Genomic DNA, 23030 nt, shown 5'->3' with positions numbered 1-23030 from the left:
TTATTTTAGTTTAACATATTTATTCTTCAATATATAACCCTTGCAATGCTGTTTTCATGTCCAGCATGGAAAATCATGTACTCTTCCTCTACCTTACAGTCACAAAGATGCATTTAGGTACCTAAACATGGTACCTTTTGATTTCATGTGAATTGCTGCCTGGTACTTTTGGCAGAATTCGGCCAGTACCAATAAAAGTACCTAATTCTGTACCCAACCCTACTGCTTTGTCTCCATCTCCTAATAAAAGACATTTGGTTTCAGTCTCAATGAATTCTTAAACAAGTGAAAATTGTATCAGTACTGGGACAAAGAGTATGAATAGCATGGGTGGCTTTTGGGTGGATTACTTGCAGAGAAACACAGAAAACACACAAGTATGTAGTGCTCATTTCAGCCTATGCTGCTACAGCACAGCTACTGTAGTGTTACTGTGGAAGTAACATGGCTTGAGGTGGAAGGCAGATGCAACATAATCTTTACTTCCTAATTTTATGTTGCGTAGAGAACACAAACACATAATTAAGCTGAACTTAAACTTTCCAGAACTGTGCACATCCTGTGCAAACCAATCATCTGCTCTGCCGTGGACTGCATGACCTGAGAGATCTCTGATGCTCTGTCAGGAAGTTTTATGTGTTATTGGTTCATGCAAAGGATGTGGTGTGAGAACTTGGCTCCACCAGCCAGATTATTCTGCACATTTTGGCTTCACAAGTGCAATGTATTATACAGCATACACCATGAAGGTATTTGGCCTCACATCTCAGAAACACAGAGGTGTGTTGTTCATTTAACATACTCTTAGTCATAATCATAGTCTGAATGATCTTACAACCCTTGACAGCAGCTTTGCAGAAATGATACAAAACAAAAGACAACTTTTGGGGGTTCAACAGATGATGAGTGAGGAGATATAAGTGCTGTTAAAGGCAAGAGGATCACATTGAAGTCTTTTAGTGTGTGTACTAAAGAACATCAAAAAAAAGTTAGCTTTGATTAAAATGTGAAACTAGTAAAATGTACTAGTGATAACTAGTAACTAATAGGGGTAAGCAGTGTGTCTGCCTCTAAGACATTATGTCTTACATTATTCAACATCAGGCCAACTATTAAAGAGCTTAGTTTTCTCAATTTTTTGCTAGCCCTTCTCCAGAAACATGATGATGCTAAAGACATAGTATCAGTATTTCTGTGCTTTTATATTAATTTATATGATTAATACTATACGTGATATGATTTTGTCTCCAAATAACTCTAAGAGCGCTCATGAAGTTTTTCTTTTATGCTTTATACCGTAATATTTTAATATGTCAGTCACTTTAAAGCTCATTAAGGAGTTTGTAGCCAGTTGTGATGTGATTAATAACATGAAAAAAGTTAATGAAAAAGGAGTGGTTATGCATTTCTTTGTGTAAAACCACACATATACGGGAGAAAACCAGCAAAGACCAATTGGTTGTCATGTAGTACAATAAAATTGACAAATGAAAAAAACTCCTTGAAGGAGCTGCAATTAGTATTTATATGTATAAAAAGTCACATCATTGAAACACTTTACAACTACCAGTTGTGCATACAACACATTTTAAAACCCTTAATGAAAACAACACTGACTTAAACCTTCACCTAAACTTGATAATATCACATAAAATCCAAATTTATTCCAAACATATCATGTGTCTGTCAGTCCTTTTTGTCCCACGCCTTTCTGTAGGGTGTGATGTGTGTGTAAGCACATTCATGTGGTTTGTGTTATTAATGGTTTTGCCTCCATGCCAACTTTTCTGCTGATTTATTCGCTTGTCTGTGGGAATTTTGCAGATTTTACAAGCAGGTGTATGTGTGCGTGTGCGTATAGATTTGTATTTATGACCACAGGAGATGTGTGTTAGACACAGCTACTGATGAACTACCTCACTTCTGATTGCTTACATCACAAATCATCTCCACATTATAACCCTTCTCATGCAAATAAGCAGCAATGTGTGTGCGTGTGTGTGTGTATGTGTGGGTTAGAGAGGGAGTAAGAGAAAAAGGGAGAGAGGGATAGGGCAGGATAACATGTGTCTGCAAAATAATGCAAGCTGTTATTTACATATAAACTAAATATACATCGTCAGTTCATATATGTGGTCCATGTGTAGTATCTATGTGTGTGTGTTATGAATGAGTGAGTAAGTGTGTGTGTGGTAACCCTGTATCGCTGGCGAGCTCATTTCTCTCAGAAATCAAAGTTAAATGGGTCATCTATCATGAGAATATGTGACTGGGACACTTGTCCCTGCCACACATATGTGTGCGTCCGTGTGTGAGTGTGTGTGCGAAAATTTGCACACAACTGCAAGGTGTGCAGTGCAAGGGCAGGGTCTGCTTCTGCAGCTGTGTGCACTCTCTTGCGTGTGTGCACATGTCTGTATGTGTGCTCGTGTCTCTGTGTACGTGGCGCTCGCTTGTCTTTCCCTGCACTATGATTAATGGTTTACATTGGGCTGTTCAGCCATGCATGTTTCTTGGTTTATCGTTTTATGCTGTCTCCAATTAAAACTCCATAACTTGAGTGATGGCTTCACGCCAGTGTCCATCAATAGAGGCCATCAGCAGCCTTATGCATTCAGGATATGGAAGCCACACACTAACTAATATCCTCTTGTGTCACAGCCAGCGGGCAGTTTGTGTGAATATGCAGATCTTTGTGTGCACATGCACATCCATTGAATCAATCTCCAATAACCCTTTCAGGTAAATCTAGTTAAACTTGCTAAAATCTTATCTTAAATCCTAAAATCTAAAAATTAAATTAATTGTTAAAGGACAAAATCACTTTTTTCTGTGATCATTGTCAATCATCATGTAATCAATCAACTCGACGTAGTGGAAATTTCTTCGTTCCCGTCAACTGTTTGTTACTAACCTTATTAGAAAAAGGCAGCTCTTAAAGATAAGCTGCTATTTGCAGTGTTCATGCATACATTAGTCTTAGCATGCATGTGTGTTTATGCGGTGGCCAAAGAAGTGTTACATGATATATACATTTGGACGACTGAACCCGTTCATGTGTGCACCACACAGGCATGCGCACAGCCGGCAATATCATTTCACGCAATATTATTTCTCATATAGCTGTAATGACATTAGGCCGATATGTTGATTATACTGTCGGCAAACAGCAGCCTGCTGATTGGGTTAGCATATTACCTTATATCACATCTCTCCATTCAACCCCGTGTTTTTTTTTTATTGCCCCCATTTTTTCAAATCACTTTCCACTTCCTCAGTTTCTTCCTGGGCGAGGTTTCAGGCGATGCAAGCAGGTGATGTGGAGTAATATGATGATTGGAAGGCACAACAATGCAAAAAGGAAGGAAGGCTGAAACACAAGAGCAGCTGTTGTAACATGCCGAACAAAGCCTAACGACTGGATGGAAAAGTGTTAAATTTGAGCGCAAATACAAGGGTTAATAAATATTTAATCACACTCACAAAAACACAAATGAGCCCACATGGGTGGTGTGTTTGATGGTTTTATGGTCAGCATGTGTCTTGGGTAACAGATGAATTCAAAGGGGGGGCAGATTTGTAGGGGAAAAAAATGTGTGTGATTTAGAGGAGACCCAGGAAAAGGTGGAGTGGGGGTGTTGATAGGGAGGCAGGAGTCAGGAGATATTTCAGAGAGGGCCACTCAAATTGTTAGACAGAATGAGATTTCATTTGCAGCTCTGACATTGAATGATGACATCCATGGTGTGTGTCTGTCTTTGTGTTATTGTGTCCACGTGCATGCGCACATTAATGGCTGAGTGTGCATTTGCACACATCATGCACACATATATGATTTAACCTTACATATGCATGCTTTTGGTGTATTTTCATATGCAGTACATGCTGCAGGCTGCTTGTGTTTGTCTTCGAGAGTCAGTTTCCTCTTAAACATCCCTCCTTGGTTGTGTGTCAGAAATTTAAATGACTAGAAAAACAGTCCAGCAGTATACTGTATATCACCACTGTTTGTTCTTTGTCTCTGGTCAATGTGTGCGTACAAACATACATATCCAGTCAAACATGGATGTCATTATTAACCAGAAGGAAACAAACACCACCCAAAATGCCACAGGCAATATTTATAATGTGACAAAAACAGACTTTTTGTGCTGTTGGGCTCTTCACACAGCAACATAAGCATGCACAACTGTCAGGAAATTTCACCGCAAATTACTAATGCTGTTATTCGATATTTGTCCCACGTGTGAGGTAATGATTTAGCCATGCGTAGTGTACAGTAGGACACACAGGCAGTAAATGGAAAAAAGATAACAATAACAATAACTCACATCAGCCATCTTAATATATAGGCTGCTACACCATGCCATGGCTATATGACACTTTAGAAAAATGAACTGTGGTTATCTGGAAATTAAAAAAAGGACTGATTTAATATTCAGCAATGGCTGGTGGGGCTTGGGGGGGGGGGCAGACCTTTGGATGGGGGAGGAGGCGGAGGAGATGAAGATGGAGGAAATTAATCAGTGGTATCATCTCCATGGGAGTTAAGCTAACCACCGACATCAGCGCTTTGTTAGCCTATGAGGGGGCCTCTGCTGTGGCTGCTGCCAAAACAAACCAAACCCACCAAATCACCGTCCACACACACACACACACACACACACACACACACACACACACATGCACACACACACACACACACACACATGCACACACACACAGTCTTACCAAGAGATGACATGATTGAACTTACAAGCCAATCAGTCAAGAACCATCACTATAACCTTTCATGCTCGTGTTGAGGATGCATGTACTTTTTATGCACATTATTTGTATGCACTGAAGGCACAATCAGAGTGAAAGCTGTCCATTTCTGTCTGTGTGAGCATCATCTAGTTATTTTGTATGCATTTGTGTATAACAGGGATGTTCTGAATCAACTAATTTCATACTCGTCTTTATGGAAATATGAATTCCAGTGAATCAATCAGACTAAAAGTAGAGAAACACTCGGAAACCATTCACAGTTGAGCACAGTTTTTCCAACATGGCTTAAAACTGAAGCAGAGTCATAACTATCTTTTGAGGTTTTGAACACCCAGGTTAATATGCACATTATTATGCTAAACATGCATTGTCAAAGTCAAGTGGGTATTTGCTCATTTAGAAATACATAAACCTTTATGTCTGTCATATGTCATGTGCTTGTTTACATCAGTGTAGTTGAGCATTATAGCATTACAGCAGTGGCTATTAACCAGACCTAGAGTCCCAATTCGTAGCAAGTAGCTATGCTATAGCTTATGCCTCAAATACACCAGATTCACCTGCAGTACAACTCTGCTCCATTAGGTTTAACTCACACCGGTTGTGTGTTCAGTCCTGCAAGCCACATGATTGACAGACAGCTGGAGTCGCAAGACCGAGAAGTTCCCGCGCTTCCCACTCCTTTGATAAAGCTCTCTCCATTCATGTTGGGCTATAAAACCTCAAACGTGTTGACTCCTGGTGTGGCTCCACTCATTATGTCTGTTGGCCTTAGTAGTCAAGCTAAATACAAACTGATTTTGACATGGTCTTTTTTATTTTGAAAGTCACTAGGTGTTTTTAGTTAGTTTCTGGTTACGCATTCCTGTCCTGCTCGATCTTCCCTAAGCTGAATTTATGGGTCACAGGTCTGGCAGAAATAGAATGTCTGCGTATCACCTGCGACCTACCATGTGGATCCAGTGTAAGTTGACAGATTGACTAGAATGGAAACCTACCTGATCTGGTTCTGTGACAGAGCAAAGATGGACTGGTGTATTTCAGCCTTTAGACACAAACTACAACCTGCATTTGGGCCTAAAATAATGAAGAGGTCACTATTGTGTATTTGTTTCACTAAGTCATAACCCTGGTACCTGTTAGTCAGGGTGGTATCATTTAATTTGGTTGACTAAAGTGCACATCTGAAGCATGCAGTGCCATTCAATCAAAGAAATAGTCTCATAACTTTGTATTTTGGGGTATTTTATCAAGATCTCATACATTAATACCAAAGATCTTTCAAGGTATACTTTTTTGACCTTTTCTTTAAATCTTTTAGAAAGTGAATAGAGTATGAAACTGGAATATAGAGTGGGTTTTTACATGTGTCGAAGTGTCGCAGGTAGGAATGGAGCCTGGGTCTTCAACAACTATATTTTCTGTAGTGGTTATTAAAGCACTAAGCCCAAAACAGTTCCTCAAATAACTTTTTTATTTCATTAGTTATTTATTTATTTTGTAAGTTTTCATGATTGGACTTTTTTAATGTTTTTTTTTAAAGTGTTTCAGGCTGCGGCCAAAGTGGCACCATTGAAGGCCAAGCTCAGCACCTCATTTGATGGAAAGAAGAAAGAGAAAGAGGTGAAGATTAAACAACCAATGAAAGAGCTGGAGTGAGAAAAAAAGTCAGTTTACATGCGCACACAAAAAAAGGCTTTGGCATTTTAACTTTTTACTAAATTTTATCACCATGGCCACGCTGTAAATAGTTTTTTTGTTGCTATGCACATAACCAAATACATAAAAGTATAACACATGAGAAATCTTTGAAGCAAATTAAAAATTATGCTGGGTTGTAAAGACTTGGCTTACACCATCGGTTGACCCCTTTGATTCTGATTTAACTATGCTATCATAGAGCTTCAATCACTTTTCCACCCTCTTATTTTGTACCCTTTGAGCTGTACAGATTATCAATGCTGCTAGAGCCTATTGAGCTGTACTTTTGATTCAAAGGCACAGCGGCCCATTGAGGCACAAGCACCGCTAGAAATACACACACTAAACACACAAGTACACACCACTTGATCTGCATATCATTATGCTTTTGATAGAATGCCAAGGTTTCACTGAGAAAGACATCAGAGTCAAACGGAGCGCACATGTACACAACACCTGTAGGATTTGTGAGTGTGTGTGTGTGTGCGTGTGTGCGCCTGAGTGAGAGGCAGCTGTGAAAGCTGCACCTGTTTAATTGAATTAGCCTCGTTAATGTATTCACACTTGCTGCCAAAAAAGCGTGCCTTTAACGAGCTCGTTAGTCCAATTAGTTAATTAATTGTCTGTACAGCAGCAGCTTCCCAAAGAGCTGCGTCTTCATTATCTGATGACTGCCGCCTGTTGGATCATTGAAAGAGGGCTGATAATGCTTCGCTGTCATACTGCGCTCATGACTGTGTGTGTGGGGGGTACTTGTGTGTTTCCTCAAATGTCACATATTTCTGCATGTACTGTGTATGTGTGTGTGTGTGGACTGTGGGCCCTGTGTGTGGTTCTTATGGGAGCAAACAGGCAGAGATACAGGTACATGCATGAAAGCGTGTGTATGTGTATTTATGGTTGTGTGTGCGTCTGTGTGTGTGGTATACTGAGAGTATGGTGTCCAATATCAGTGTGCATATTGCAGTGAAAGGTTATGTGGGGGCCGTCACTCCCACAGGTAAAGACAGAGCAGTCCTCCTAGCCACTTTCTAATCTCTCTTTTATTAGAAGTTAATATCTCGCCTGCTCTTTCTTACTCCACACTCCCACCTGCTTAGAAATGGCCTCGCTCCATCTTTTTAATTCAATTATATTAACCACCCTCTCTCTCTTTCTCGCTGTGCCCATAACTCTGTAGCTCACATCTCACTCTCACATTCAATCTCTCTTTTTTTTCTACCTTTCTCCCATCTCACCCCTCCTTCCTTTGTCCTCAAATGTTCCATTTCTATTCGTAATCCTAGATGGAGGATAGACTTTGGCCAATCAAGGATTTGCACAAGCCGCTCTGCCTTTCTCTGCAAAAACATATGATGGCTGGAAGGAGAGAATAAAGGAAAGGAGACAGGAGGACGAGAAGGGGTAGGAGCCAGATGCAGGAGTTAAGGGGTAGGACCCCAGGGGTGAGACTTTAATTGCTAAAGTAATGAGACTTGATCAGATTGAAGTCTCCCTCTCAATAGGGACTCTTCTAATATGAAAGTCCAAGGCTTAGGGTCTAATTCAAAGTAAAATCTCAAATCTGATATTGTTTCTTCAGGACTTCTAGCAGAGGTCCTGTGCTTCCTCAACAAAGAGTAAATACTTTACCCAGACCACAGGGGAACCTTTAATCATCTCTGGTGGTGGCAGATTTTGAGATGAGAAAAATCACTGTGATGTATTAATTATGTAACAATATTATGGAGTTCTGAAAGTCAGTGCGGTAAAGACCTGGGGCTTTAGGAGGGATTTAGAAAGACATTGTAATCTTTCACTGGCTGCCATGGACAGGGACCATACTGTAGGTGGTATTATGCAAAATTCAATGCTGTTTTAATATTTGACTAGGTTCAGAACTAATTATATAAGGAAAATTACTTTTCTTGAGCCTCCATATGTACATAGAGCAGCAAGTTTCAGCAATGCATATGTTCCTGGTATGAGTGATGTCTAAAACTTGCTGGATTACATTTTGTAAACGATGTTTTGAATTTTTATCGATATAACTCGATAGAAATAAACGAATTAGTTGGTTTGTTGATTTATCAGGCAGATTGTTACTTTGAAATAATATGTTTCAACTGAGGTCTGTGCTTTTGAGGCCAATTCAACAAAAATAAACAGCTTAAGTTTCAGCAGCCCTATCAAGCCGCTGTTTAGCAGTGTCAGCTCTTTTCCCTATGTCCATGTTTTGCAAATTTGATTTCTGCTGTCAGTTTTTTTCAGTCACAATCTTTTTCCTTCCTAAATGACAATGTATCAAACTGAAACAGCAACTGGTTTGTCTTTATAAACCCTGTAATGACATATGGAGTAATGCACAGATATCAGTCATTTTAAAAAAAATTGGCACATAACCCAGAATATTTTTCCAGTTTGGTAGTTGCTTAAAAATCTTCCCTAAAATTGTAAGTTTGTAAGATAGCCATGTTCAGCAAATATGTTTATAATCTGTATGAGATGTGTTGTTGATAAAAGTTCTTTTTTCAAATGCAAAACCAGCACATGATACTGTGATATTAAGCTAGCCTGACAAATCTGTTTTCTAAATATCGACAAAGAGCTTCACAAAGAAGAAGAAAAAAACGATATAAACTTACTGCTGACACCTTAATCTTTATGAGTCATTATATCCTAAGACATGCAAAATTTGTTGTTTCTCAACAATTGTAGGACTCGGTTTGGTCCTTAGTTTAATAGTTTTATAAAGCCAGGTCCACTCTGCAAAGTAGGCCTGATTCTGTCTCTGTTTCTGGGTATCCCATGCATTGTACAGGAGGGCACAAGAGCCAGTCATCCCTAGATATGTTGATTCTGACCATTTGAATGAATTTGGCTTTTTAGAAAACTTAAGCAGACAGCTTCCTGTTGTGCAGTTAAAGTCGGGCAATGTGCTGATTCCCCAACTTAGAGGCTTTTAATTCTGATTCTGTGCTGCCCAATTGGTAGACAGCATCTGAAAACATGGACCCACCATGCATTGTAGGCATAAGTACTAAACAGAGGGCCTAAATGTACTCTGATTGGACACAGAATTTGTGACCACATGTGCAATCCTGCTTCACACAACTCTACCATTGACTTAGCTTTACAAAGCTTTTTATTTCCAGCTTTTGTTGTCATTTCCGAGAGGTGACAATTGTACTCTATATTTGTACATAATGTAACTTCAGCTACCAGACGTAGGAGTTTAGAATTCAAACTTGACAACTGTCAAAGCTCTGTCGTGATTAAATAAACAGTTGGGGCTTTCAGGATGTGCTTGACAATTGGACCGTATAGTGTGAGCACATATTTCATGAGCTTCGTGTTATAAACAGTTCACTTTTCACCCTAACACTTATAAAACTTTGTATTGTTTGCCTTACTTCACATCGCCCCTCTTGTTCTCCTTCCAGGCCTTTCTTCCACATTAGAACTCAGGCGACATTGTAGCAACATTCACACACTGCTGCATCAGCCATTAAATTCTCAGCTTTCTGATTAGTTAGCAAAATGCTGCTACAGTACACAACTTTAATTAAAATGACACTACATAATTACTTTCTCAAATATTTATTATATTCTTCCGCTCATTTAATCATGTTAGTATTCATCTGCAGTGTACTTGAAATCCACTGTGTCCTGCTCACTATCTTTTCTGATTTACCAATCCTGGTTTGACACCTTTGTATGTTGTAAAACAACTTTTGAATGCAGTGATGCCAAAGCTTTCATACTCAACACTTAAGGTTGTACCCTACACATGTGGGAAGATTTAATTCCAAATTCTGAAAGTGTTTCACCTGCTTTATGGCTAAAAAAAGAATTTCAAACACTGTTCTTGACCCTGCTCTCCCTCCTTTCTTAACCGGTAAACTATAAATGGTGAATACTCTTTCTTGAAGAGCTCTGTGTAAGTTCAGACCAGTCTGTTTGGATCTCTTCAAATGTGAAGCTTGTACATAAAACAACTTTAGCAGGAGGGTGATGCTCCTAAGACCAATGTGTTCCCACGTAGACCTCTAAATACACTTCCTATGTATGGTTTTGAGGACAAGTTGTGTGAAAGGTAAACTTGCAGTAGACTCCAAGGTATTCACATATTCGGGGTCAAGTATGTTTTATGTTTGTAGAATCTATTCTATGTACCATATGTTATAGATATAATCTATAGAATATCCTAAGACAAATTAAGATTTGATATATTGAGCTCTCATTAGGGAAATCACTTTTTTTTTTTTACAACTCACAGCTCCCAAGGGTTATTAGGAAAAAGGATGAAACATCGTGGACAAAAGCCAATTGTGACAACCATAGAATAAGATAACAATACAAAAAATCATTGAGATGGGTGGTGCTTTTTCTGGGGGTTTAGGAGTAATTTACCAACAAAAAAATAAGATTGAAAATTTGTCAAATATATGCAAAGCTATAAATATGTTTAGATTCAACTTTGGGTAAATTAGTGCTCTGAACATTTGCACTGGGCTTCAAGATTAGAGGATTAGATTACACTGTAGCTGTGCACATGGTGACTAAGGGCAGCGTTAAGGTTGCACAGCATGTATTGGTTTATTTCTAACTATATATATATATATATATATATATATATATATATATATATATATATATATATATATATATATATATATATATATATATATATATATATATATGGTATCTGAAGGGATGCATTGGAATACAAGTGTTTGCTGTGTTCATACTCTAAATGTTTAAAGGTATAAATGTAATTTAAGTATTTACATTCCTATAATGTTAGTCCCATAATAGGATGACTCAAAGTTAGTGCAGTATAGCAGACTGTTGGAGATAAGATTTCTATAACGCGTTAAAACATTTAGTGTAGTAGTATCTAAAATTCATGGGAAATGACCTCTTCTCTTCGTCATCATTTTTCATCCGAAATCCCTCTTGCGCCATAGAAGAGTTAAACCAAAAAATACGAACTCGAGCCCACAGATATACCATGTTGGGCTTGGCAAGGGCACCTTAATTCAAACATGACTGTCTCCATTTTTGAAAACGTATTTTATTTCCCAGTAGTCACACTAAAATTGTTGGAATACCCAGATAAAGGAGTCATTTTAATTCAGGGCTCTAATACTGGCTGCCCCAGTGCTTATAATTGTGACCATCCATTAGCCATGTGGTAGATGAGTTAACCTCATAGAGACCACCTTGATCATTATTTCACCAAGTTGGATGATACGTATACGGAGGAGTCTGGAGAGCTTGGGCTGTGTTTAAAAGACAAGTCCAAAGTCAAGAAGACTGTGGAGCTGAAGGCCACTATCTGAGTGAGAACGTGTAAAACCGTTCCCTGAGTGTTTTTTTTTCTGCGTGTGGTAGTCCATTTTTAATAAACCTTTGAGAGTCTGATATGTAAGGGTATGTAATTATGTGCACATGTGCATTAAAGAGAGTGTGCATGAGTGTAATGTAGATGTGTTTGCGTGTGTCTACTGTCTGCGGAGCCTCCTCACTAATCTAACACAGGGCTCAATAAACACAGTGCTAATGAATAGGGGCTTTGATTTGGCATGGGGTTCTGAACCAACAGCCCACACACACATTCACATTCAGGCTCGGGGTGAGGAGTTCAACCACTGTCTGCTTCCTCAGAAAACAGCAGTCTCTTTCCTACAATTATAACTCAAGCACCACTGCATGCACAAAAACACACACAGACGGTTTGGATTCAACATTTTGACCATGAACTGTATCTATATGTCTTATTCATAAAAAAGGTAAATCATATTTTTATTGGGGGTGATTTAAAATTTAAAGGTTTGTTTTGAAACTAACTTATCACTTTTTAATGTAACTTCCATGATCAGGTATAATTCTAAGATGGGAGTTTGATAGTTTATGAATCAATGGGACAAAACATATGAAAGGATTAGTTTACAAATGAATTTAACCTTGAGATGTCTCCCTACTGTTTTGTTTACCTATCCTTTTCTTGCCTTTATTGATAGAAAGAAGAGTGACAGAAATGTGGGGTCTGTGAGGGTTTATTTTCACTTGTGAGTGAGGAGTGACAAGTAACAGCTGTGACTGTGTACCATTGAAGGCCTTTGTGTAAGAGGTGTGCACTCTTAACTAGCTGAGCCAAACCAGTACTCCTAACCTTTCTGTTTTAACTAGCAATCTAACAACCTCATTTCCCTGAAAGTAGGAAGTAAGAGAACTGGACTAAAAGGATGAAAAATCATTGTGATCTCTGGTGTCCCTCAAAACATAAACAATATCTGGACTCTCTCTCAAAGTGTTAACAAGATCAGGTACAGGTTATAACTTAATTATGTCCTTTTCTCCATCCCTCACATATAAACACTGCAGTGGCATCTAATGTCAAATAACCGAGGGTGACAGAGAGAAAGACAAAGGCTGAAGGACATAATTGAAGCATGGGCCTCTATTATGATGCTGTTTTATACTATGCTAATTGTACTTTTGGTGAGTTTCATCTGCTCTCATAACTCAGCATCTCAAGCACACTTGTCATCAGAACAGGTGATGAAATAACCCTGGCAAAGGTAGTTACAATTAAGGTATTTAAAATTTGTTCTAAGTGGGATAAGTTCACCTAGGTTGTACTCTTAAAAATCATACAAAGCTGTATTGTAAACTCCTTAATTGTAAGTAAGACTACATTGAAATTCTTCTTTATCAGCTGGAGCTGAACATTTTTAAGTCTTTATCCAAGGTTTCTAAAATATATGTGTAAAATAAAATGCAAGAATATGTGTGAGGTCTGTGGAGGATCATGGAAGAAGTATTGAGGCGTAACAGGCTGAAATATCTTGAGTAATGTTAAAAGAAAATTACATCCAACAGTTATATCCAAAAACTGTGTAGTTGTGTTGGCATGTTAGAGACTGTTCTGTCGACCGTGTGTGTGTGTGTGTGTGTGTGTGTGTGTGTGTGTGTGTGTGTGTGTGTGTGTGTGTGTGTGTGTGTGTGTGTGTGTGTGTGTGTGTGTGTGTGTGTGTTTTAGATGAAAGGGAGAGAGGAGCATTTGAAAAGCCTGGACCAGGATGTGGTTGGTTTGCGAGCCACACAGGACTCTCTGAAGAGAACCTTGGCCATGAAGGAGAAACACACGAAACAGCTGGTCCACGAGAACACAGAGCTCAAAGACAGCCTGGCCTCACTGCAGAGCAAAGTAGGTAACACACACTCCGCCGCACACACTCCCTCCCTCACACTCACTCACTCACTCACTCACACACACACACAGAGGAGGGGAGCTCTTCTTAAATAAGGAACAGAATTGGGTACCCTTCCTTAAATCAAATCCAGTCAGGTACATCAGGGAATTCTCCTCATTTTTTACTTCCTTCACAGTTAATCATCCGTCCTTCTTCCCCTCCTCCTCCGCCTTCCCTCTCTCGCCCTCTCTCCATATTTAATAACTCATCGCCACCATCTTAGCTCCACCGAGGGTTGGCTCGTTGTACAATAAAAAACCATGTTCGTGTGGATATCACTTAGCCAAGAGAGACACCAAAAGTGGGGGAGGGGCTAACCGTCTTCTGTTCTTTTTATCTTGTCTTCATTCATTTTTTTTTTGACAACAACTCTTCCTTTCCTGCCTTTTTTCTTTGTCTCATATCTCTGCCCAGTCTGGCCCTTGCACCAATGAGAGCTAAAGGTAATGTATGGGAGCATTAGAGAGTCATACGCATGATGAATGGAATGGCCTTTAGCTTTCTCTCGTTGTCCTTTTCCTTTCTTTCTTGTAACTCTCCCTTTCTCTCTGTCTTGCCCCCACTGTGTTTCTTTCTCTCCCCTCTAGGTATATCACGGTGGTGCGTGCTCGTGATGTGTTTAGGCTTAAATTAACCCATTTACTGTGTCCTTGACCAACCCAAGTCATTCATCTGCTGCTTGTGTTTTAGTGGCCTGCGAGCCTGCCAGCCAACTGAAGCGAGTATTTTCAACATAAAAGCATTTTCGTCTCCTGACTTAAGGAACACTTGAAAAGCTCTCTTTAAGGCCGACTTTACGCCCTCACTTTCCCAACACTAACTTCATTTCCCGGTTACATCATCCACATAATGGCACATTCATCTTCAAGAGCAGAGGCCCACTCTGCATACATGAGTCACAGGTTTAGTGACACAAAATTGTCTCTTTTTCTCTTTTCTTTGACTACAAAAAGTATAACTGAAAACACGTTATGCGATTGACTTAGAGCTAACTCTAACTTGTTGGATAAAGTGTTTGTACAGGCAAGATGTACATAATAGGGCTGTAGCAGGAGAGAAGTTTGCTTTTTGTCATGTAAAACATTTGTACAGACACATCTTTACTCTTTTCTGAAGCTTACCAGAGAGAAAACAGACCATAGCTCTCTCTGAGCCTTTTCACAAAGTTAAAGCAGCTCAATTCTGCATTTAGTGTCTTACGACTTTATGATGTGTAGTCAAGCAGTTTTACTGGTCCTGAGTCAAAGCAGTAGCTGTAGGGTTCTCCAGCCTGGCACAAAGCCTTTATGATGCTCCTTTTCATTGCTATAGAGACGGAGTGGAGGCAAATGTCCCTAAATTATGCTTTCATCCCCTTCTTATCTCCTTGTCACGCTTCACCCCTTCTTCTCCATGTGTGAGTTTCCTCCTCAGCTCCTCTCAACAGCTGTCTGCCTGCCTGCGACTGTCCCTCTCTGAGCCGTTGGAGAAGGTTCAAATAACAACATAGTGCACACATTCTTCAACTCCTTTCTCCTTCGTTCTGTATCTGCTCACTCCTCAGTCACAGACGGGTGAATGCATGCTGAGGGATATCAGCGAAACCCTGCATCAAACCAAAAGCAGCCTGCAAACGGAGAGACAGCAAAAGCAGCACATCCAGGACCAGCTGCACCATGCAGAGAAAGAGATGGAGCGTCTGCAGCAGGAACTGACACATGTGCATTGCAGCGCTGAAAAGAAGGTAATTTGTCTCTGCTTCTAGGTGCTCAATCAAATATTTAAATACTATGGGAAGAAAGCAGCTTCTTACACTCCATCTTATGTCTGTTTGACCTCCTTGTGTTTGGCTGTGTATTGTTGACACTGCTACATTATCAGCAAGTTTGCTCCCTCGCAAGGTCAAGAAACATTTTCTACACAAAGTGGACGATGCCAGAAAAGAACGTTTAAACTGCACAATTTCTACAGGAAGGAGATGAAATATAATATTCACTTTAATGTAATGCATTGTCTTTTCAAACAATGGGACTGATAAGAAGGGTCACACAGGTGAGCGATTCATTTAAATATTCAATTTTCAAATGTAATATTCACTGTGACAGGCATTGTCTATTTCTACAATGGTGCAGATAATAAGGTTTGAGATAATGGGTAATGGGATGTTCTGATATTTAGAGCCTTATTAAAAATACACACGTGATGAAGAAGGACTTTTGAAAAATCTCAACGTTTTTCTAAATTGGTGATTTTTCCTGCTAAGTCTTGAGTAAAACAAAACTTAACATTCCTATGCTTCAATACTTGACGCCATTTGGTCCTCTATCTAGTCTGCTATATATTTAATGCACATGTTAGTGTTTTTCTTATTAAACAGTTTATTAACCAAGGCAGAGAGATACTATTCTCTAAGGCACTGGCAAATTTCAAGGGCTTGTTTAGTAAAAATTCAAGTGTAATTCTTCTGCTGGCCTCTTTAGGGGAAAATAAAATAACAATTACAATATTCGGGCTGAGATGAAGAATAAACAACTTTTCTTGAGGCTGTTATCACAAAATTAGTTCAGAATAACTTTTTGCAATAGCATAGCTTTTTGTTTTGGATTTAGCTTTAGTGTGCATCCTTGTGCATATGTTGGTGTGTAATAGTGTTTTTTATGTTTTTGGATTGGCTAAGTCAGCCATCAGACCATTACATTGTGTCCAGGGATTTGGTTTCTGGCCCACATCTGGCCCTGCTTTATGCACCAAAAATGTTCTTTCTCTGATCTATTACAACCTCTCTCTCACACACACCCACACACACTGTTACAGCTTTGCATTCACTCATGCACACTTCATTTCCTCATTGTATGGACAGCGGTAGTAGTAGGTGTGGGTAAGAGAGAGTGAGCGTGCCTGCTCCCACTTGAACATAAGTGAAGCTGAGAGAACTTTGGGTTAAGTATTTTTCTTTTCAGCTCTCAATGTCCTAACATTAGCACAGCTGAACAAATACTGTCAAAACTCTCTCCCTCATCCGAAACATGCTCTGCTTATTCACTCCTGCTTCACTATGCTCAGAAGAAAAGGAAGTCAGTTCACCAAATCTGAAGGGAGTTAGTGTCCATGCACTTTATTTTGAGATCATGTTCCCTGAAACTGCTGAGAAGTAGACTGTGAACAAGAGTTTGAGTGGTTTTGACTTCACTCCTGGGTGTTTTAGAGGGCAGCCACCTGACCACTTAAGAACCGTATCTTTAAGCATGTTTCTTTCATTTTTAGATTACATCTACTGAAGTACACTTGTCAGAAAGGAGGGAAGGCTACATTTTACTACCCAGACATTGCTAGAAATATTTTCAAATTGAAATGAACCCGGAACCTGTGACTTTTTTTGAAAAAGGGTGCTTTCTAAAGGTGAAGGCCAAAATGCCTCTGAAGGATACAACCAGTCACAGAATTAACATGTGTGTTGTTGCAGCTGGCTACAGGGTGGGTTAGCTAAAAGCAAAATTTAAATGATCCCTATTTTCCATCTTAGTCGAGCTCCCATTATACATTACATGAGATAAAGGTGTGTCTTCAAGTAGATTCTGTCACTAAACATGAAACTAGCATTATCTTTAGCGACAGGACACTTATCCTGATTGACAGGACAAAGCAAGAATTAAAGATGGACACAACAGATGGGTTGAGTATGAATGGTTTGTCCCAGCAAGATGGGCTGGTCCATTTTAAAAAAAAAATATTTTTGGGCTTTAATCGGAAAGGATACGACAGTGGATAGAGTCTGTAACAGGGTGAGACTGGGAAATGACATGAAGGGAAACATGCAGCAGGTTAAACTTCAGCCCAGGCCACCAGCTCAGGGAACCTCAAAGGGCATGACCTATAACATTGGGCTATCTTCACCCTGGGTTGGTCCATTTTAACCCAACAGATGGGTTGAATATTCCACCCAAATTCTTGGTTAAATTAATACCAATACTGAGTTTAAATGTATAATACATGTATTTGTCCAGGAATCTATCCAAACGCTTGGTTGGATTAGCCAATACAGGCATAAGAATAAGGTCAGTCAAATTTAAAGCTCTTATGGCCAGTTCATGCTGCAGAACACAGACAACTGGTTTGCTCCGTGAAACACAGACGGTTAATCTCTGCTGTAGAAAAACAGACAACAGATTTGTGCTGTAGTGAATAGATAGTCAGTTCATGGCACAAACAGCCTTGATCCCTGCACTACACTGTGGCGTATGACAGAGTCTCATATCCAATGTGTTTTCTCCTCACTCACGGTTATAAAACATCACAAAAAATAATTACTTTGTCAAAACCAATGTTTTAAAATGTAAAGGAGTAGTTATTTGAAGTATGGTTACAAGGAATATTATCTTGAATTTGGGATATTGGATAGTGAATTGAAAAGGTGCTGATATGCCTGACTGTTTGGTGGAATCTGGTGATGACATTCAAATCACAAACAACTCAGGTGCTGAATCAACTGATATATGTTGGGTTGAAGGATTTTAACTCAGCCCTTGATTTGCACAAAATAACCCAAATCCAATACAAAAAAAACATTTTGGGTTAAACATGTCACAGGCCAGCAGTTGTGTTGCTGAAATAACCCAGCTGTTTTTAGCATGTGAGGGGACATCATCTGTTACACCTGTTGATCATTTGCCTCCCTTGCCTATCACTATCTAGGAATAAGAACATGGTCTTGAATAACATACATTACTTCAATAGCATCCTTGAGAGTAAGGTTGATTATCAAAATTATGACATCATATCTACACAAAGTAATCGAGAAATACTCAGCATTTGTATATCACATTAAGTTCAGATCTGCTTGTTGAGGAAAGTAGATTTAGAAAAGTAAACAGAAAATGTAGTCATCTCATTTATTTGAGAAAGTGCCTTGATAGTGCTCCTGTCTCAATGTGGAACCCAGCTCTTAAGAGATTATCTGTTGTGTTTGGCCTGCCCTGAGTCAAGCGAGATGGATGTCTCTGAGCTGATGGCTTCCAGACACTTCTGACAAAACATGAGAAACATGAGCTCAAAGATTCATCTGGTTTCCAGGCCACAGTTACACATGAACAAATCAGTGTCACCCTGCATGAAATAGTAAGAGGCAAAATATCTCTCAGTTACTATAGAAGTAAATGAAAGCATTAATTTATTCTTATTTTTCTGTTTGAATCACTGGATAGCTTGCCTCAAAGAAGCCGTGAGTAACTTAGGTTGGGTGTTGATTTTGGTGCCCCCTATGGACAGAGCAGTTTCTCTTTTCTCCTTCCTGGTTTAACCCTGCACATTTGTCAGTATTCTCTAACAAAAACCTCACCCTGCTGTTTTTTTTTTTCATAAATTACTCATCTCAATTCTTTGCCATGGCAAATGTTTTAAAAAATGTGTTTTGGTAGCATCCAATCAACAGTATGACTGACACCTACTCCCTTCTTATGGTTTTAGACATTACATGTCACTGTCGAGAAGTAATCAATCCTGTCCCTGATGATTTCGTTTGCCGTTATTTGCAACAAAAAAGCATCAATATTAATTTTCATCTGTTTCATAACTAGCTTAAATTTCCCCACAGGAGCTTTAAATTACAATCGAGGAGAAAATGTTTTTGATAGTAGGAAGATCTACAGTTCAATTATGAGCAGCTGTGGACTGTTTTTGTAGAAAACACAAGAAAAATGACACAGCTGATCCAAATCCCTACATATGATTCTTAGCGTGATGCTGAAAAAAAATATCTGTTGATAGCGATAAAACCCCTGATCCTTTGTTCTTTGCATCTTTCTTTAATTTTTCTCCACCTTATATATGTTCTCCTCTTTAGTATTCCCCATTGTGTCTTGCACTCACACAGAACATCATGGAAACAGCCAGATGTTGCCGCAATTTTAACATGTGGTTAAACTGTTAAACTCCCCCCCCCCTGTTTAGGAACTTGAAAGAAAGGAAGCCATTAACATGACAAGAAGCTTTGTCTCATAGTTCGTCTGCTTCATCTTCTTGGCAACAAAAGTCACATGCAGGTCTCAAAAAAAAAAAAAGTTTTTGTCATGAACGCTCAAAGGGAAAAAAAGAAACCCTGATTGTGAGAAAGTGGTAATTCCTCAGTCGTTGAATTCTGAATATACTAGTTTAAGCTCTTAATGAGTCATATCTGACAAATTCTGAAGATTTAAAGCATATTATAAGAATCATTTAGATGATTTGTGTTTCTCTGCTTGTGTGTTGCGGTGAATGTTACTCATTTTTAGAGTTATGCGAGTAAGGGATGCAGTTTGAAAATAGATCCTGTGAGTTTTTGTCTGGCGATGCTCGGTCGTTTACGACATTGTGAACTCTCCAGCGTAGTGTTTCTCCTGCTTCCCGCTGGGGCTTGAGTTGAAAAGTATGCACTCATAGCGCTTCTATAGCCTGCTTTGGATAAAAGAATTCAAATTGCATTTTATCTGAAATGGACAAGTCGAGGCTTCGGGGAAGTGAGAAAGCAAATAAGAATAAAAGGAGTCAAAAAAGCGGTGCAGTGGAAGGTTAGTAGAAATGTGGAATGTTGTTCAAGCCTTCAAGGTTGGATTTGGACAAACATCGGTCCTGCTCACAATGCTTTACAACCATCAGAATAGCTTACTGATTTTTCTCTCTCCTTGCTTTCTCTCTTGATCTCGCTTATTGCTCATTTCTTTTCTTGCCTTGCCACTTCTCCCTTTCATCCCCCCTCTGTCTCCACCCCCCCTCCCACCCCCAACTGTTCAAATATTATTTCTCCCCCTCCTGTCGTCCTCTCCCCCCTTTTTTCCTCCCTCTCTTTATCTTGTCATTGCCTGTCAGTAGGGATTCTATCGGCGCTGAGTGTTGTGTGCGTGCGCATCTGTGAACACATTGAGACTGAGATACACTTAAGAGCTCATTGATTTAAAAATACCTTCGATATTGGAGGTCCCCTCCTGCAGATTCGTTCAGAAGCTTATCACACACACATACACACACACACACATACACACACGTGTAGACATCCATACAGAGATATGCATAAACCAAAGCTCCACTCCAAAGTTTCTCCTTAAACTTTGTGATTGACCTAGTTAGTGTGTCGTTTTGACAAGTTGTCTGTTTTGACACGACATCCTCCGGTGTTTATCAACATCCATTCTGCCTATCACACTTTCACATGGGGAATACACACACACACACACACACACTCACACACACACTTAAAAACCAAATCAAGCTTAGACTTGAAAATGAGCAGGAAGTAAGTGTTATACACTATGGGCGAGTGAAACGACTTGAATAAATGCTCCGGTCATATTTCTTTTAAGTTCCTCTTTTCTTGATGTCCATGGAAAATGAAACCTGTATTATTACCACCTGTTTGTTCTCTCTGTAAGTGTCTATACTTCTGATTTAGCTGCTGCTGCTGCTGTGTGGATTGCTGTGTCTGTGTCGTGGTATTTTTTTTCTTTTTTCCCCCTTGCCATAGCTCAGGTTTGGTGTGTTTAGCAAGCCTGGCCGCTGACAGGCAGAGGTGAGAGGTCAAAGAGCCAAGTTAACTCCATCAATCCCCATGGACAGTTACAAACGAGCCCTCAACTCTGGCCAAAACAATCCCTGGATCATGCAGGACGGGCAGGAGTCGGGGGGGATGGAGGGAGGGAAAGCAGGCGAGCATTTGTATTGTTTGGCATGAAGGGCTGTTGTTTGTGTATGAGTGTGTGTGTATAGTCAAAAAAAAAAGAAACCAGAGAACTGCATCTAAAATGTAAAATATGATTATACATTTTATAGTACTTTGTTATTCCATGTGGCTTTTTGACTTCTCAGACTTTGCTCAAACAAGCTTTACTATCTCAGAGAAAAATCTTGTGCAATATAAAAGCTCATGAAATAATTCATGCAGCACATTTGGCTCAAATATTCGGCACGTTTTTGTAGATCTCTGGCGATTCTGACTGACCCACACACTGAAGAAAAACCTTGACGAGATACAGACTCCACGAACACAAACAAAAGAGATAAAACCAGTCGAAAACATTTCCCGGCAAACTTGTGAGGAATCACACCCACATGAAAGCACATGCAGACACACACACACATTTTGGCAGAGAGTGAAGTGGGTAATTAGGGAAGGTCACCAAGGGAACAGACAAACACAAGCGGTTGTCAGACATACTGTATACTCACGAGAAGCATAAACAACCATTCCTCTGTATGTAGCCTCATGCACACACCACCAGCGCTATCTTAAACACAAATATGAAAACAAGACGGGAACACTTTATCTCAAGTTTTGTAAACAAGGACCTAAGTTCCTCTGTATCTTGAGATGCAGCACTTTGAGATATGATTCTTGTCAAAATGACATCAAAAAGAGCACCTGTGTTTTGCTGCTAAATTAGCATCCAGCTTCCATAATGCATATAATTCATGTTTTATTTCTTGCAGATTCACAAGAAGGAGATAAAGACGAGTGCGCTGGTGAAAGAGCTCGCTGAGAGGAGGAGGCAGCACTCAGAATGTCAGAGAGAGGTAAAAACAACAACTTCATTATTCTCTGAACTGCTCCTTTTAATTCCTCATGATTTAAATTAACGTTAATTCCTATGACTAAGTTATTCATCTCTGATTCTACTGTCAAATAAATGAAGTTACCATTTTGTTTGTTTCATAATACAATACAAATCAGACTGAATTTAATTATGTGTTTCTTGGTTAACTCTTGTATAACACTAATTTTTGTGTTATTTAAAGCTCTCTTTTCCCCTCTAAATGCTACAAAATTGGAACACTGATTAAGTCGCTTAACTTTATTGTGTATTTCCCAGTTGCTCCAAAAAGAGACAGCTTTGCAGAAACTGTGTGAGGAGAAGGCTGAGCTGAGAGCCAAGATGGACAACCAGAGCAGAGAGTGTGTCCACCTCAAGCAGACCCAGGAGAGGCTGGAGGCTGATCTGGCTCTGAGCCATGAGAAACTCCACACCTTGCACCTGGAGGTCCATCTCTTCCTGTTTCTGAGTGCATGTGTTTGTGTGTGCATGTATACTTGGGTCAGGGAAATCTCATGTTGATTACCAAATATGTACTTTAAGTTTATTTTCTGTGTGTCAAGGTTCGGAGCAGAGATCGGCTAATTCTGCAGTTAAGAGCAGAAATGAAGTCAAATGAACAAAAGCACCAAAAGAGACAGGAACAGGTAGGTTAGCTTGTTTTTTAGTATATATATCTGTAATTTTCTTTTGTTTGAATCTTTGTACTTCTTCTGACTTCTTGTCTTTTATCATATTTTCTGCTGAATTAAGTTCACTTTGTGAAATATCACTTTTACCGCTT

The 23030-nt window shown here is 39.4% G+C and overlaps 1 protein-coding gene across 3 annotated transcripts in view; it reads left to right on the top strand.

The window, feature by feature from the left end:
* Positions 1 to 23030, top strand: part of LOC141807308 (uncharacterized) — a 118156-nt gene that overhangs the window by 47281 nt on the left and 47845 nt on the right. For all 3 annotated transcript variants that reach the window (XM_074693220.1, XM_074693221.1, XM_074693219.1), the window contains 5 exons: positions 13499 to 13666; positions 15256 to 15435; positions 22146 to 22229; positions 22526 to 22693; positions 22810 to 22897. In XM_074693220.1, the coding sequence (XP_074549321.1) occupies positions 13499 to 13666; positions 15256 to 15435; positions 22146 to 22229; positions 22526 to 22693; positions 22810 to 22897 (688 nt within the window). The remainder of the gene's footprint in view (positions 1 to 13498; positions 13667 to 15255; positions 15436 to 22145; positions 22230 to 22525; positions 22694 to 22809; positions 22898 to 23030) is intronic.

The sequence above is a fragment of the Halichoeres trimaculatus genome, unplaced genomic scaffold (assembly GCF_033239565.1).
Source record: "Halichoeres trimaculatus isolate MK-OKI-2021-1 unplaced genomic scaffold, fHalTri1.1 fHalTri1_scaffold_18, whole genome shotgun sequence".
NCBI classification, from domain to species: Eukaryota; Metazoa; Chordata; class Actinopteri; order Labriformes; family Labridae; genus Halichoeres; species Halichoeres trimaculatus.
The sequence above is the reverse complement of the archived record's forward strand: the minus strand, read 5'-3'. Positions and strand labels throughout refer to the sequence as shown.